The sequence below is a fragment of the Maylandia zebra genome, linkage group LG23 (genome assembly GCF_041146795.1).
Source record: "Maylandia zebra isolate NMK-2024a linkage group LG23, Mzebra_GT3a, whole genome shotgun sequence".
NCBI lineage: Eukaryota > Metazoa > Chordata > Actinopteri > Cichliformes > Cichlidae > Maylandia > Maylandia zebra.
Window position 1 is genome coordinate 48,785,323 of NC_135188.1, and position 14,401 is coordinate 48,799,723.

Genomic DNA, 14,401 nt, shown 5'->3' on the forward strand with positions numbered 1-14,401 from the left:
CAGTGTTGGGTGTAATGCGTTACTAAGTAACGCGTTACGGTAATTAAATTACTTTTCCACTGAAAAAGTAGAGTAACTAATTACTGTTCATTTTTAGGTATTTTAATTACAGTTACTTACAATGTACTTGCGTTACATTGTAAAATAATTAAACTCGCTGAATATCATTATTTAATTTCCATAATTTGTCTTCTAAACGTAGAAGTAAACTCTGCCGCTTTAACATCGCTGTAGTGCAGCTGCGCGTCATTTTGAAATGGACATATTCCCGTCTCTTCACTTTTCTGAAACAAGCAGACAAGAACATTACAGTAATATGTAAGCTATGTCCTGGGGAGAAAAAACTATCGGCTGCTGTTAATAGCACAAGTAATCTACTGAAGCGCCTGACACAGAGCATAGACGAACATTTCTGAGTGATCCTTGTTCATCATCCATGGATAACACCGCAGCAACTCCTGCTAAGCAGCAAAACCTGATTTTACTTCAGCAGCACAGAAAGCGTCTGAAGGTGAGCTTAAAAAATGATTGCAGGCTACATTGTGGAAGAGATGCTGCCGCTGCGTACTGTAGAGTAGGGCTGGGAATCGTCACTGATTTCTAGAATCGATTCGATTCCGATTCACAAGGTCCCAAATCGATTCGATCCACGATTCGATTCAATTCGATTCGATTCGATTCGATTTTGAATCAGTCCGAAATATTATTATATGAACCATAATATATATAAAATTATGATAATTCACCTTGTATATGTACTGTCAAAAGAACCCTCTAAGCCTTGTGAATGAATTACATAAATTTCAAAATTAAGAACAGATACTAAAGCAGTTAAATAATGTAATTTTTAATTAACATTAGTATATATATTTTTTCATACATACATTTCAAGTGGATCAGGGATCCAGTGCAAATAGAACACATCTTTTGTAAACATCAGTAAAACCTCAGAGAAATAGTTTTGCTGTTAGTGTCTCACACAGCTTTTCTGAAATCCACTATTGTGTTTTGGAGACACACAGTATAACACAGCGTGTACAAGTGAACTGACAGAAACTGACCGATCAGAAAATGAAAAACTGCCTTTTAAAATACTTCAAAAAATGAAAACATATTGAACAGTATTGTAAAACCTCTGTGAAACTAATGCAATTTAGCCTTATTTATAACTACCCTCTCACTTCTTTGAGACTGTAAGGTTTTTCTGCAAGAAGAGAAGCTGGTCTACATGTTGTGGAGTCAGGCAGCTCCTTTGTGCGGTAACAATGTCACCAGCAGTTGAAAACACTCGTTCAGAAGGAACACTGGTCCCAGGTATGGAAAGATACTGCTTTGCTTGTAGAGCCAAGAGAGGATACTCCCTTTCATGGTCCCTCCACCAGATCAAAGGATCCTCAGAAAGTGCAACAGGCTCAACGCCCCTGTATCGATTCACTTCTTCCTTTGCCTTCTGAGTTGGTGTTTTCTGTGGTGCTGTGGTTTTTGTTGAGTAGGCTGGCCCAAGGAGAAAAATTAATGCAGAGTCCTTTGACCTCTTAATTGGAGGGGCATAATCCACTTCATCAACACCACCAAGAGAGATGTCAGGGACAGTTTCCTCAGATGTGTCACCATCAGACTGTCGCTGTAGAAAAATGAAAACTTAATTAATAAAGAAATTACTATTTATATTCTAACTCGAGTAGTGCAAAAAAACCAATAATTTTTTGTTTTTGTTTCTGTAACTCACAATAGCTGTGTCCACGTTCTCCAAACCTGCTGCTTCCAACACCAACTGAGAGAATGTGTTGTTACAGGTCTCTTTGGACAAGAATGGCAGGGCCTTAAAGCGAGGATCTAATGCTGATGCAATGTAGAGCTTGTCCTTTAGGGCCACATATCTTGAAAAGAGATTTTGCACATTTAACTCAGTTTATTATGTTGGATATACATGTGCATGGTTACATACACTCATGCAAGATCAGAAACATTAATATACGACTTTGTTTCCATAATTTATATATAAACATCTATAAATAGATAGATATAAAATCAAAAGGCCTATTACTAGACAAGAGGGCTTAACTAACATTTTTATAATATATAGATTTTTTCACTATAATAAGAATTTTCATGTAATACATGCATCCATACAGTTACACTCATTCATGGCATACACACACAATTCATAAACATACCTTGACTTCAAGTTGTCGTATACAGCAGTCTTGAGGTCTTTAATCAGTGAGGAGTCATGAGAGACACTGATCATCTTCTCCAGCAGCTGTGCATGCAGAGGTGCAATGATGGAAAGGGTCGGGGACTTTTCTTCAGACATAACCAGTGTGGCTGCTTTCAGCGGCTTCAGAGCTTTCACTATATCTTCTCCATCAGTTATGTCAGCCTCTGTAAGACTACAGAGATTACTGTCACTTCTCCTCACTTCAGGTGAGAGTAGAGCTGCAGAGATTGCTGGTTGTTGCTCTAGGAAGCGTTCCAGCATCTCCAATGTGCTGTTCCATCTGGTCACCCCATCAGTCACCAGCTTATGGGCAGGTAGATTCAGTATCTTTTGCTTCTCTTTAAGCTTGTGACTTGCAACAGTGCTGCGATGAAAAGGATGCTATGCGTCTCACTCGGCCAAGCAGCTGAGCAACAGCTGGAACTTTCAGTCCTGCTTGTGAAGCTAAATTGAGTGTGTGGGCAAAACAACCAATGTGCAACCAGCCCGTTATTTCTACAGCTCGCACCATATTTGCAGCATTGTCAGTTACGATGACTGGATTTTTGTTTGTAAGCTCCCATTCTTCGATTGCTTTGAACATAATTTCAGATAAATTAGCTGCTGTGTGGCTTGCTTCGGTGGTTCTTGTCTGTAAGACATGAGACACGAGTCTCCACTCCTGGTCGATATGGTGTGAGGTGATAGTCAGGTAGTTATCTGTTGCTCTGGATGTCCAGCTGTCACAGGTTATAGCGACTCTCTCTGCTGACTTGAGTGAGGCTGTAACATCGTGTTTCACTTTTTCATACATGTTTGGGATTACCACTTCACTCAAATGTTTGCGTGATGGTAAAACATAGCGTGGTTCTAGCGTATTAATGAGGTTTTGGAAGCCATCATTTTCAACAACGCTGTACGGACGTATATCTTTACATATGAAAGTTGCCACAGACTGGGTTATTTTTTGGGCACGTGGAGAAGTGGATTCAAACTTCACTGCAAATGCCTTTTCGAGTGAGCGTTGCTTGGTGTCGGCCGTTTTTGCTAGCAGGATATCTGGATGATGCCTCGTTAAATGATTTCTGAGATTTGTGGTATTTCCACAGTGCTTTACCTCCATTTTGCACATCTTACATACGGCTTTGCTTTTGTCCGGCTCTTCACTGTCTTCACAGTTCTTAAATCCAAAGTGTTGCCAGACATCTGCCTTTAGGCTCGGTGGCACATTCCCGGGAGTAGCCATGATGGTTCATGCGTCCAGGTCACTTAACTCTCGCGTGACTTCCTCATGTTAACCGCTTGCAAATTTCATACGCGGCAAACTACATATGTATAAAAAAAAATCGATTTCCGGATTTAATGAATCGATATCGTTTTATTCCAGTTAGAATCGATTTTAATCGATGAATCGATTTTTTAAACCCACCCCTACTGTAGAGTCTCCGTCTTTAAAAAAAAATTGTTATTTAAAGAGTTTAATTTCTATTGTTTGCCACTCAAGGTTTATAGGGATTTTAAGAAGTATTTAGTTAAATTACTTATTTGGTGATGGCCAGAGGGGCCGATGGCGTGATATGGCAGCCTCGCTTCTGTCAGTCTGCCCCAGGGCAGCTTTGGCTACACCTGTAGCTGCCTCCACCAGTGTGTGAGAGTGAATGAATAGTGGTATTGTAAAGCGCTTTGGGTGCCTTGAAAAGCGCTATATAAATCCAATCCATTATTATTTAGTAATTAAGTTACTTTTCTGACACAGTAATTAGATAAGTATTTTAAATACAATATTGACTTAGTAATTAGTAATTAGTAATTAATTACTTTTTTAAAGTAACTTACCCAACACTGGTGGTAGGTAATTTCAAATGTTAGATTTTTAATAGCTGAAGAAATGTCAGCAAACACACAAAGTGATCGTATGCAGTGTGTCATTGTTGGGTAAAGGTCCAGCTGTTATAGTTCCCACGGAGAGAAAACAGGGGTAGAGATGTTTAGATGTGGAGATAAATGGTAGAAGAGAGGTTAGATTTAAAGGTAGGGACTGCTCAGTGACACTTGAAAAACTGCAGATTTAAAAATGACATCTAATGTCATTATTTGTAATAACTTTGTTGGATCTGTATATGATGTGTTTTGATAAATAGTTTTTCACATTGTGAAACTTCATTCAAAACAAACTAATTACATGTATACCAATGTTGTGTTCTTCAAGTGTTGCATGAAAATACTCAACAGTTTTGTGCAAGATAAAGAGGTTATCTTAGAGTACTGTGGTGAATCCACAATAAATATGTGTTTGAAAAACAGAGGGAACAACACATAATTTAGTGATTTATAAGGCTTCAAAAAAGGTTAGCTCCTTGTTTCTCTGGATTGTGACTATAACAGTCTGGACTGACAAAGTGAAGCCTTTCCCTTCTAAAGAGGACAAAATCTCTTTGACCTGTTTGTCTGAGTGATGATGTAAACTGGATCACATCACCATCCAGGTGCTGAAGCCACAGGAAGCTTCTGAATCTGATCGGGACCACAAAAAAGGAGGAGAGCACGTTGATCATCTGTCAGGAGGAAAAAGATACGCTGCAGTGACAACCCAAAGAGACTGGATTGATTTCCAGCTCCCCATCTCCTCAGACCAGTTAATACACACAGAGGATGGAAAATAACACCTGCATGTGGCCAATATATCTGTATCTACCACATGAGAGTAAACGCATATATACTCACCACTGTTATGTATCATGGCGCAGCAAACATGCCCATCTCTAGACCCAGCAGTCTTAGTTAATTATAGGCCATTTCGTCACTCATCCAGGTGACGTCTTCAGTCCTCTTTTTGGGATTTCCTTACCTGGTTGATTGAGCATTCATCAAGACGTTTGTATCTAACATTCACACACATTCACACTCCAATGGATGCAACTTAGAGTTAGGGTGTATATATAATTCAGTTTTATTTGTAATTGTATGCATCCTTTTAACAGGAAGAAGCCTCTGGCTCATGGAGGAGCAGCTATTTGCCACAAGGGGAGGAAGAAAGGACGCAGACTCTGTAGAAGAGCCAGAAATGATTAAAAAAAAGTAATGTATAGAGAGTGAAAACAGGTGAGTGAGGAAGGAACTGCCCCCAGCAGACTAGGCCTATTGTAGCATAACTAAGGAAGGGTTCAGGGTCACATGAGCCATTAGCATTTATTAAAAAGAAAAGTTTGAAGCCTAATTTTGAAAGTAGAGATAGTGTCTGTCTCCTGAATCCAAACTGGAAGCTGGTTCCACAGAAGAGGGGCCTGAAAACTGAAGGCTCTGCCTCCCATTCTACTTTTAAATACTCTAGGAACAACAAGTAGGCCTGCAGAGCGAGAGCGAAGTGCTCTAATAGGGTGATATGGTACTACAAGGTCATTAAGATAAGATGGGGCCTGATTATTTAAGACCTTGTATGTGAGGAGCAGGATTTTGAATTCTGGATTTAACAGGAAGCCAAAACAGGAGAAATCTGCTCTCTCTTTCTAGTCCCTGTCAGGACTCTTGCTGCAGCATTTTGGATCAGCTGAAGGCTTTTCAGGGAATTTTTTTGATAATGAATTGTAATAGTCCAGCCTGGAAGTAATAAATGCTTGAACTACTTTTTCAACGTCACTCTGAGACTCTGAGATTTTTCTCATTTTAGAGATGGTGCACAAATGGAAGGAAGCTCTCCTACATATTTGATCAATATTCACATCACAGGTCATATCCTTGTCAAAAAGTACTCCAAGATTCCTCACAGTGTTAGTTGAGGACAACCTAATGCTATTCAGTGTAAGTATCTCAGACATATGTCTTCAGGGCATTCCTGCAGTTTAACTAATTGGTCATCACTGGTCATTGCATAGCAATAAAAATGTAAGCTATGTCTGAACAACATATCAGAGCCTGACTTCCTCCTGACTTTGATCCCCATGAATTTGCATACAGACCAAACTGATCAATGGATAGTGCCATTTCCACTGCTAAGCCACCTAGAGCTCTGAGGACCCTCAGTCAGAATGCTTTTCATAGACTATACAGGGAGTGCAGAATTATTAGGCAAATGAGTATTTTGTCCACATCATCCTCTTCATGCATGTTGTCTTACTCCAAGCTGTATAGGCTCGAAAGCCTACTACCAATTAAGCATATTAGGTGATGTGCATCTCTGTAATGAGAAGGGGTGTGGTCTAATGACATCAACACCCTATATCAGGTGTGCATAATTATTAGGCAACGTCCTTTCCTTTGGCAAAATGGGTCAAAAGAAGGACTTGACAGGCTCAGAAAAGTCAAAAATAGTGAGATATCTTGCAGAGGGATGCAGCAGTCTCAAAATTGCAAAGCTTCTGAAGCGTGATCATCGAACAATCAAGCGTTTCATTCAAAATAGTCAACAGGGTCGCAAGAAGCGTGTGGAAAAACCAAGGCGCAAAATAACTGCCCATGAACTGAGAAAAGTCAAGCGTGCAGCTGCCAAGATGCCACTTGCCACCAGTTTGGCCATATTTCAGAGCTGCAACATCACTGGAGTGCCCAAAAGCACAAGGTGTGCAATACTCAGAGACATGGCCAAGGTAAGAAAGGCTGAAAGACGACCACCACTGAACAAGACACACAAGCTGAAACGTCAAGACTGGGCCAAGAAATATCTCAAGACTGGTTTTTCTAAGGTTTTATGGACTGATGAAATGAGAGTGAGTCTTGATGGACCAGATGGATGGGCCCGTGGCTGGATTGGTAAAGGGCAGAGAGCTCCAGTCCCACTCAGACGCCAGCAAGGTGGAGGTGGAGTACTGGTTTGGGCTGGTATCATCAAAGATGAGCTTGTGGGGCCTTTTCGGGTTGAGGATGGAGTCAAGCTCAACTCCCAGTCCTACTGCCAGTTTCTGGAAGACACCTTCTTCAAGCAGTGGTACAGGAAGAAGTCTGCATCCTTCAAGAAAAACATGATTTTCATGCAGGACAATGCTCCATCACACGCGTCCAAGTACTCCACAGCGTGGCTGGCAAGAAAGGGTATAAAAGAAGAAAAACTAATGACATGGCCTCCTTGTTCACCTGATCTGAACCCCATTGAGAACCTGTGGTCCATCATCAAATGTGAGATTTACAAGGAGGGAAAACAGTACACCTCTCTGAACAGTGTCTGGGAGGCTGTGGTTGCTGCTGCACGCAATGTTGATGGTGAACAGATCAAAACACTGACAGAATCCATGGATGGCAGGCTTTTGAGTGTCCTTGCAAAGAAAGGTGGCTATATTGGTCGCTGATTTGTTTTTGTTTTGTTTTTGAATGTCAGAAATGTATATTTGTGAATGTGGAGATGTTATATTGGTTTCACTGGTAAAAATAAATAATTGAAATGGGTATATATTTGTTTTTTGTTGAGTTGCTTAATAATTATGCACAGTAATAGTCACCTGCACACACAGATATCCCCCTAAAATAGCTAAAACTAAAAACAAACTAAAAACTACTTCCAAAAACATTCAGCTTTGATATTAATGAGTTTTTTGGGTTCATTGAGAACATGGTTGTTGTTCAATAATAACATTATTCCTCAAAAATACAACTTGCCTAATAATTCTGCACTCCCTGTAGGTCTGTTTTCATTACAGTCATACCTGAGATGCTTATAAATTAAATGGCTGTCAAATGGGATGACTGCTTAAATTTGTCTGTATACACCAAGTTCACAGTGCCTCCAGTTTTGCTGTGTGTTACAATGACAATAAACGTATCTTATGTAGTCTCAATACCCCCTAGGAGGAGGATGCATAATGTAAATAGAACTGGTCCTAGTACTGAACCCTGTGGAACTGGCATAACTGTCTGTCCTTGCATCAGATTGGCAATCTGCCTACGATGTACCCCACTTTTCACCAGCCCACCCTAATAAGGATAAGTGGAACAGAATGGATACATGGAAGAAATTCAAATTTTTCAAAGCTAAATCAAGATTGTCTAAATTATTGATGCACCATTTCCTCTCCAGCTTATGAGGTATCTGCTTTAAGGTACAGATAACCTATTGAAAGTTACACCGGAGAGTCAAGTACGTCTGATTTAGTATCAAGAGTCTAATGCAGTGAAGATGCAATACTGTTAACAAGATAAGCGACCTCTTGCAGGAAAACAAATGTGCACCTTTTGGATATGCCAGAATTTATCAGCAGTCCTATGAGGAACAACAAGAAACGGTTGCTGAAGCTAAAGATTTCAATAAATTCTTCCTTTTTCCAACCCGGCCTGTAAAGTTGTTACTCTTTTATGTTCAGTTCAACTCAGTTTTATTTATATAGTGCTAGCAGTCATCTCAAGTTTATATTGTTAATATTGTAAAGCAGAGACCCCACAATAATTTAAGAGATCCCATAATAATACATTAATTATCTGTTCAATAAGCACATGACTAGTACAGCTTCTTGGGGGTTATTTGTGAAGTCAGATGGTGTTTGTCTGAAACAGAAACGTAAATTATTCTGTTGGTTGTTTTTTTAAAATAATTTGTTTCACTGCATATAACCTGCATATATATATATATATATATATATATATATATATATATATTAGAGATGGCACGATACCACTTTTTTATATCCGATACCGATACCGATATCATAAATTTGGATATCTGCCGATACCGATATGAATCCGATATAGTGTGTTTTAATCAACAAAACTGTTTTTTTTAAATATCTTGCTGCATTTTGTATAAGTTCATACTCAAGTTTAAAACAACAACTACACTAAAGCTATTCTGTTATACCTGTATGCAAAAAAAATATTTCATAGTTCAGCAATACTGATCAATCTAATAAACTTAAACCTACACCATCCTCCCTATTCTGGTATTTTAAAGAGTACTTAGCGTAAATATTAAGCAACCTAACTAATAGGGTTCCAACTCCCAGCAACAACAAAAATAAATAAATAAAAAATAGGGAACCACCCCTCACGCTCCACCTCATGATGCTTAATCGACGTAATCAACCTTAATTTGATGCAGTGTGAAAAAAAAAATGCACAGAAATCAATTATTTTTCAAGAAATATTAAATAGATTCAACATCTTTCTTCAACAAAATTGCAGACTGCACAGATGGTACCTTCCCAAAGGAAAAAGTACTATACCTTACTAGGGTATACTATATATTAGACTTAATAGTTACTATATACAGTAATGGACTTCTATTCATTTTGCATCAAATTAAAACTTTGGGTGTCAGATAATTATTTATTAAAAGCTAGACATTTTAAATGAGAATAAGAAACAAAAGTGTGTCTTTGTGCCCCCTTTTCCCTGTTCATGCCCTATCGGCCCCCCTGGCTAAACTTTGCTAGATGCGCCCCTGCACAGTTACCAGCGTCAGCTACGTAGAAAAAGATCCTCGAGTAGAAAGTAATATTAAATAAATTCTAACAACAGCTTATCAAGCTTAAACGTTCTGCTGTTGTTCAGCCGCTGGTTTCCTCTTTCTGGTGCAAAGTGGGCCAAAAACAAACTAGAGACACGGACTCGCGACAGAAAAGCCGATCAGCTGATCGTTAAGCAGTTTCATGATTGAAGTAGCAGCAGGAGAGGCAGTCGCTCCATATATCGTTTGTTAAGCTTAATGCAGGAATGCTTTACAAACATTCAGAGATGGACTTACACACTTGCTTTACTTCTCTCGGGATAACTTTGTCGGAGATGAAATGCCGGGTTGCTAGCGAAGCTCCACATGCTATCCAGACCACCGACAGGTCCCGCATGCCACAGCCGCTCTATCACGTGATGCATACTGCTCCGACGTGCTAACGTTCTGAGGTGAGTTACCGCGTGTTGCAAGTTTTGTGAGGTGCTTTCGTGATATTTAATGGATCGGATTACATTTTTTATTTTTCTCCGATATCCGATCCAGTAATTTAGGTCAGTATCGGACCGATACCGATACGGATCGGTCCATCTCTAATATATATATATATATATATATATATATATATATATATATATATATATGTATAGGGGTGCAACGATACACAAAATTCACGGTTGGGTTCGGTTCGATACTTTGGTGTCACGGTTCGATATTTTTTCGATACAAAAAAAATGTTCATGCCTTTTTAATTTGTCATTTATTAAAATTATAAATATATATTTTAACTCAAAAGTACAGTTTTTAAATTTAACCCTAACCCTTGTGCGTGTTTTTTATTTTGACAGCGAATGCGCACCTGCGGACCACTTATGCGCACCCCTGGTTATTTAGCTCATCATATTGCAGCCACAGAAATTCTTTTGTCCATGAAACCATAAAGCTGCACTTTCTTGTTGCCTTATAGTCTGATTTGTCATAACTTCTCCGTTTTGTGGTAAGCTTTTCTTTGGCTGTCACTTCTTCACCCTGACCTGTCTTATTTGGCTCAGCAGAACTAAAATATATATCCTGCTGCTTTTACACACGCACTCACATAAGCTCAGCGATTCTCTGCGCGATCAACCTCTCACATGTTTAAGCTTGCTGCGGGAGATTTCACTTGTCATGTTTGCATAGTAAGCTAACGATTAATAAGACGGCCAACACGTTAACGAGCTAACTGCGCTAACACACTAGCTCCCACCCATGTAATTGAGCATTGCGTGGCACATCCAACATACTGTTTTACTTTAGTCCATGACTCGCTTACCTTCAGGGTCATACGTCACATGAAAACCAAAATAATTCCAAACGCCAGATCTGAATGAGGGTGGGAGAGGTTCAATTTGCCATGTTGCAAGGAGAGCTTAACTTCTGTCTCGCTAGCTTGCCCTGCACTCTTCCTTCTGACTATGCTGTCTGTGTGGAGCGCTCAGTGGATCTGCACTCGACAGTGCAGCCTAGGCGGAGTAGTCGAACGCAGATTCACTGAGCGCTCCACACAGACAGCATCGTCAGAAGGAAAGTTGATAAAATAAATTACAAATGTTGTATTGTTCGATACATATGCGTACCGAACCGAAAGCACTGTATCGAACGGTTCAATATCGATACGAATATCGCTGCAGCTCTAATATATATATATAAATAAAAAGAAAAACACCCAGCACACCCCTGCGGGCGGTTTATGCTTCAAACTCGGGTCCTCTACCAGAGGCCTGGGAGCTTGAGGGTCCTGCGCAGTATCTTAGCTGTTCCCAGGACTGTGCTCTTCTGGACAGAGATCTCCGATGTTGTTCCCGGGATCTGCTGGAGCCACTCGCCTAGCTTGGGAGTCACCGCACCTAGTGCTCCGATTACCACGGGGACCACCGTTACCTTCACCCTGCACATCCTCTCGAGCTCTTCTCTGAGCCCTTGGTATTTCTCCAGCTTCTCGTGTTCCTTCTTCCTGATATTGCTGTCATTCTGAACCGCTACATCGATCACTACGGCCGTCTTCTTCTGTTTGTCTACCACCACTATGTCCGGTTGGTTAGCCACCACCATTTTGTCCGTCTGTATCTGGAAGTCCCACAGGATCTTAGCTCGGTCATTCTCCACCACCCTTGGGGGCATCTCCCATTTTGACCTTGGGACTTCCAGGTTATACTCGGCACAGATGTTCCTGTACACTATGCCGGCCACTTGGTTATGGCGTTCCATGTATGCCTTGCCTGCTAGCATCTTGCACCCTGCTGTTATGTGCTGGATTGTCTCTGGGGCATCTTTACACAGCCTGCACCTGGGGTCTTGCCTGGTGTGATAGACCCCAGCCTCTATGGATCTTGTGCTCAGAGCTTGTTCTTGTGCTGCCATGATTAGTGCCTCTGTGCTGTCTTTCAGTCCAGCTTTGTCCAGCCACTGGTAGGATTTCTGGATATCAGCCACCTCCTCTATCTGCCGGTGGTACATACCGTGTAGGGGCCTGTCCTTCCATGATGGTTCCTCGTCTCCCTCCTCTTTCTTGGGTTTCTGCTGCCTGAGGTATTCACTGAGCACTCGGTCAGTTGGGGCCATCTTCCCAATGTATTCTTGGATGTTCGTTGTCTCATCCTGGACTGTGGTGCTGACACTCACCAGTCCCCGGCCCCCTTCCTTCCGCTTAGCGTACAGCCTCAGGGTGCTGGACTTGGGGTGAAACCCTCCATGCATGGTAAGGAGCTTTCTTGTCTTGATGTCAGTGGCTTCTATCTCCTCCTTTGGCCAGCCTATTACCCCAGCAGGGTACCTGATCACGGGCAGGGCGTACGTGTTGATGGCCCGGATCTTGTTCTTACCATTCAGCTGACTCCTCAGGACTTGCCTGACCCTCTGCAGGTACTTGGTGGTTGCAGCTTTTCTAGTGGCCTCTTCATGGTTCCCATTTGCCTGCGGGATCCCCAGGTACTTGTAACTGTCCTCTATGTCTGCAATGTTGCCATCTGGTAGTTCAATCCCCTCAGTTCTGACTACCTTCCCTCTCTTTGTTACCATCCGACTACACTTCTCCAGTCCGAACGACATTCCAATGTCATTGCTGTATAGCCTGGTAGTGTGGATCAGTGAATCGATGTCTCGTTCACTCTTGGCATACAGCTTGATGTCATCCATGTACAGGAGGCGGCTGACAACTGCTCCGTTCCGTAGTCGGTATCCGTAGCCAGTCTTGTTAATGATCTCACTGAGGGGGTTCAGGCCTATGCAGAACAGCAGTGGGGACAGAGCATCTCCTTGGTAGATCCCGCACTTGATGGTGACTTGTGCTATGGGCTTGGAGTTGGCCTCTAGTGTTGTATGCCACATCCCCATTGAGTTCCTGATGAAGGCTCTTAGGGTCCCATTGATCTTGTACAATTCTAGGCATTCCAATATCCAGCTGTGGGGCATTGAGTCATAGGCCTTCTTGTAATCAATCCAGGCCGTGCACAGGTTGGTCAGTCTGGTCTTGCAGTCTCGGCTGACTGTTCTGTCTACCAGTAGCTGGTGTTTTGTGCCTCTGGTATTCTTGCCAATCCCTTTCTGTGCCCCACTCATGTATTGACCCATGTGCCTGTTCATCTTAGCCGATATGATGCCTGACAGGAGCTTCCATGTAGTACTGAGGCAGGTTATTGGTCGGTACTTGGAGGGGACCGGTCCCTTCTTGGGGTCCTTGGGGATCAGGACCGTCCGACCTTCGGTTAGCCATTCCGGGTGTCTCTCGTTAACTAGCAGCTGGTTCATTTGTGCTGCCAGACGCTCGTGGAGTGCAGTCAGCTTCTTCAGCCAGTAGGCGTGAACCATGTCAGGCCCTGGTGCTGTCCAACTCTTCATACTGGAGACCCTTTCTTTGATATCTGCCACTGTGATGGTTACTGGACCCTGTTCAGGGAGGTCGCTGTGGTCTGCCCTCAGATCCTCTAGCCACTGAGCATTGCTGTTATGGGTTGCGTCCTTCTCCCATATGCTCTTCCAGTATTGCTCCGTCTCCAGCCTTGGTGGTGCTGTTCTCTTATTGTTCCCTTGCCACTGAGAGTACACCTTTGCTGGTTCTGTGGAGAACAGCTGGTTTATTCTCCTGCCTTCTATCTCTCTGGTGTACCTCCTCAAGTGGCTGGCCAAGGCTGTGAGTCTTTGCTTGGCAGTTTCCAAGGCCTCAGGTATGGACAGCTTGCTGTATTTCTTATGCACCTTCTTTGTCGCACCTTTCTGCAACTCCGTTAGTTGGCTAACCTCCCTCCGTGCTACTTTGATCTTGCCCTCTAGCCTCCTTCTCCATGGAGGGTACTGCCCCTTGTGGCTGTTCAACTTATATATATATATATATATACACGATTAGAGCTGAAGTGAGTTGTTAGTTTATATGATATATATATATCATTTATATGATATATATATATCACTTCACTTATTAAGGCAGTGTTTTCAGGGAATATGATTTCTGAGGTATAAGACAGTGGCAGCTAACTTTATCCGAGTCCTTTTTGTGTGTCCACTATAAACCTGAGTGCTAACTATGGTAGGGAGGAGTTGAATTACTGTTTTTGGCATAGCATTTCACAACAAACAACATGTGAATCTTATTTAACGGTATAAGATGTTGGTGACTATGGTGCATCCAAATCATTTTTTTCACAAAATCACTGCGCTCTTATGTTTCTTTCTTTTTTTTCACAGATCTAAATGGTGGACTAGAGAATTATTTGTCACATAAGACGTGATACTGCTGGTATTTTTCTATTTGCTGTGAAATTTATTAAGTTTTTGATCCTATAAGTCAACTTGATTCTGCC

At 41.6% G+C, this 14,401-nt stretch overlaps 1 protein-coding gene across 1 annotated transcript; it reads right to left on the reverse strand.

Moving 5' to 3' along the window:
- Window positions 1-761: 761 nt before the first annotated feature.
- Window positions 762-2,526, reverse strand: LOC106674674 (E3 SUMO-protein ligase ZBED1). Its single transcript, XM_014407670.3, has 3 exons — window positions 2,178-2,526; window positions 1,730-1,880; window positions 762-1,624 (listed from the first exon to the last, which is right to left on the reverse strand). The coding sequence occupies exons 1-3, from the start codon at window positions 2,480-2,482 to the stop codon at window positions 1,178-1,180; spliced, it is 903 nt and encodes a 300-aa protein (XP_014263156.3). The 5' UTR covers window positions 2,483-2,526; the 3' UTR covers window positions 762-1,177.
- Window positions 2,527-14,401: the final 11,875 nt, after the last annotated feature.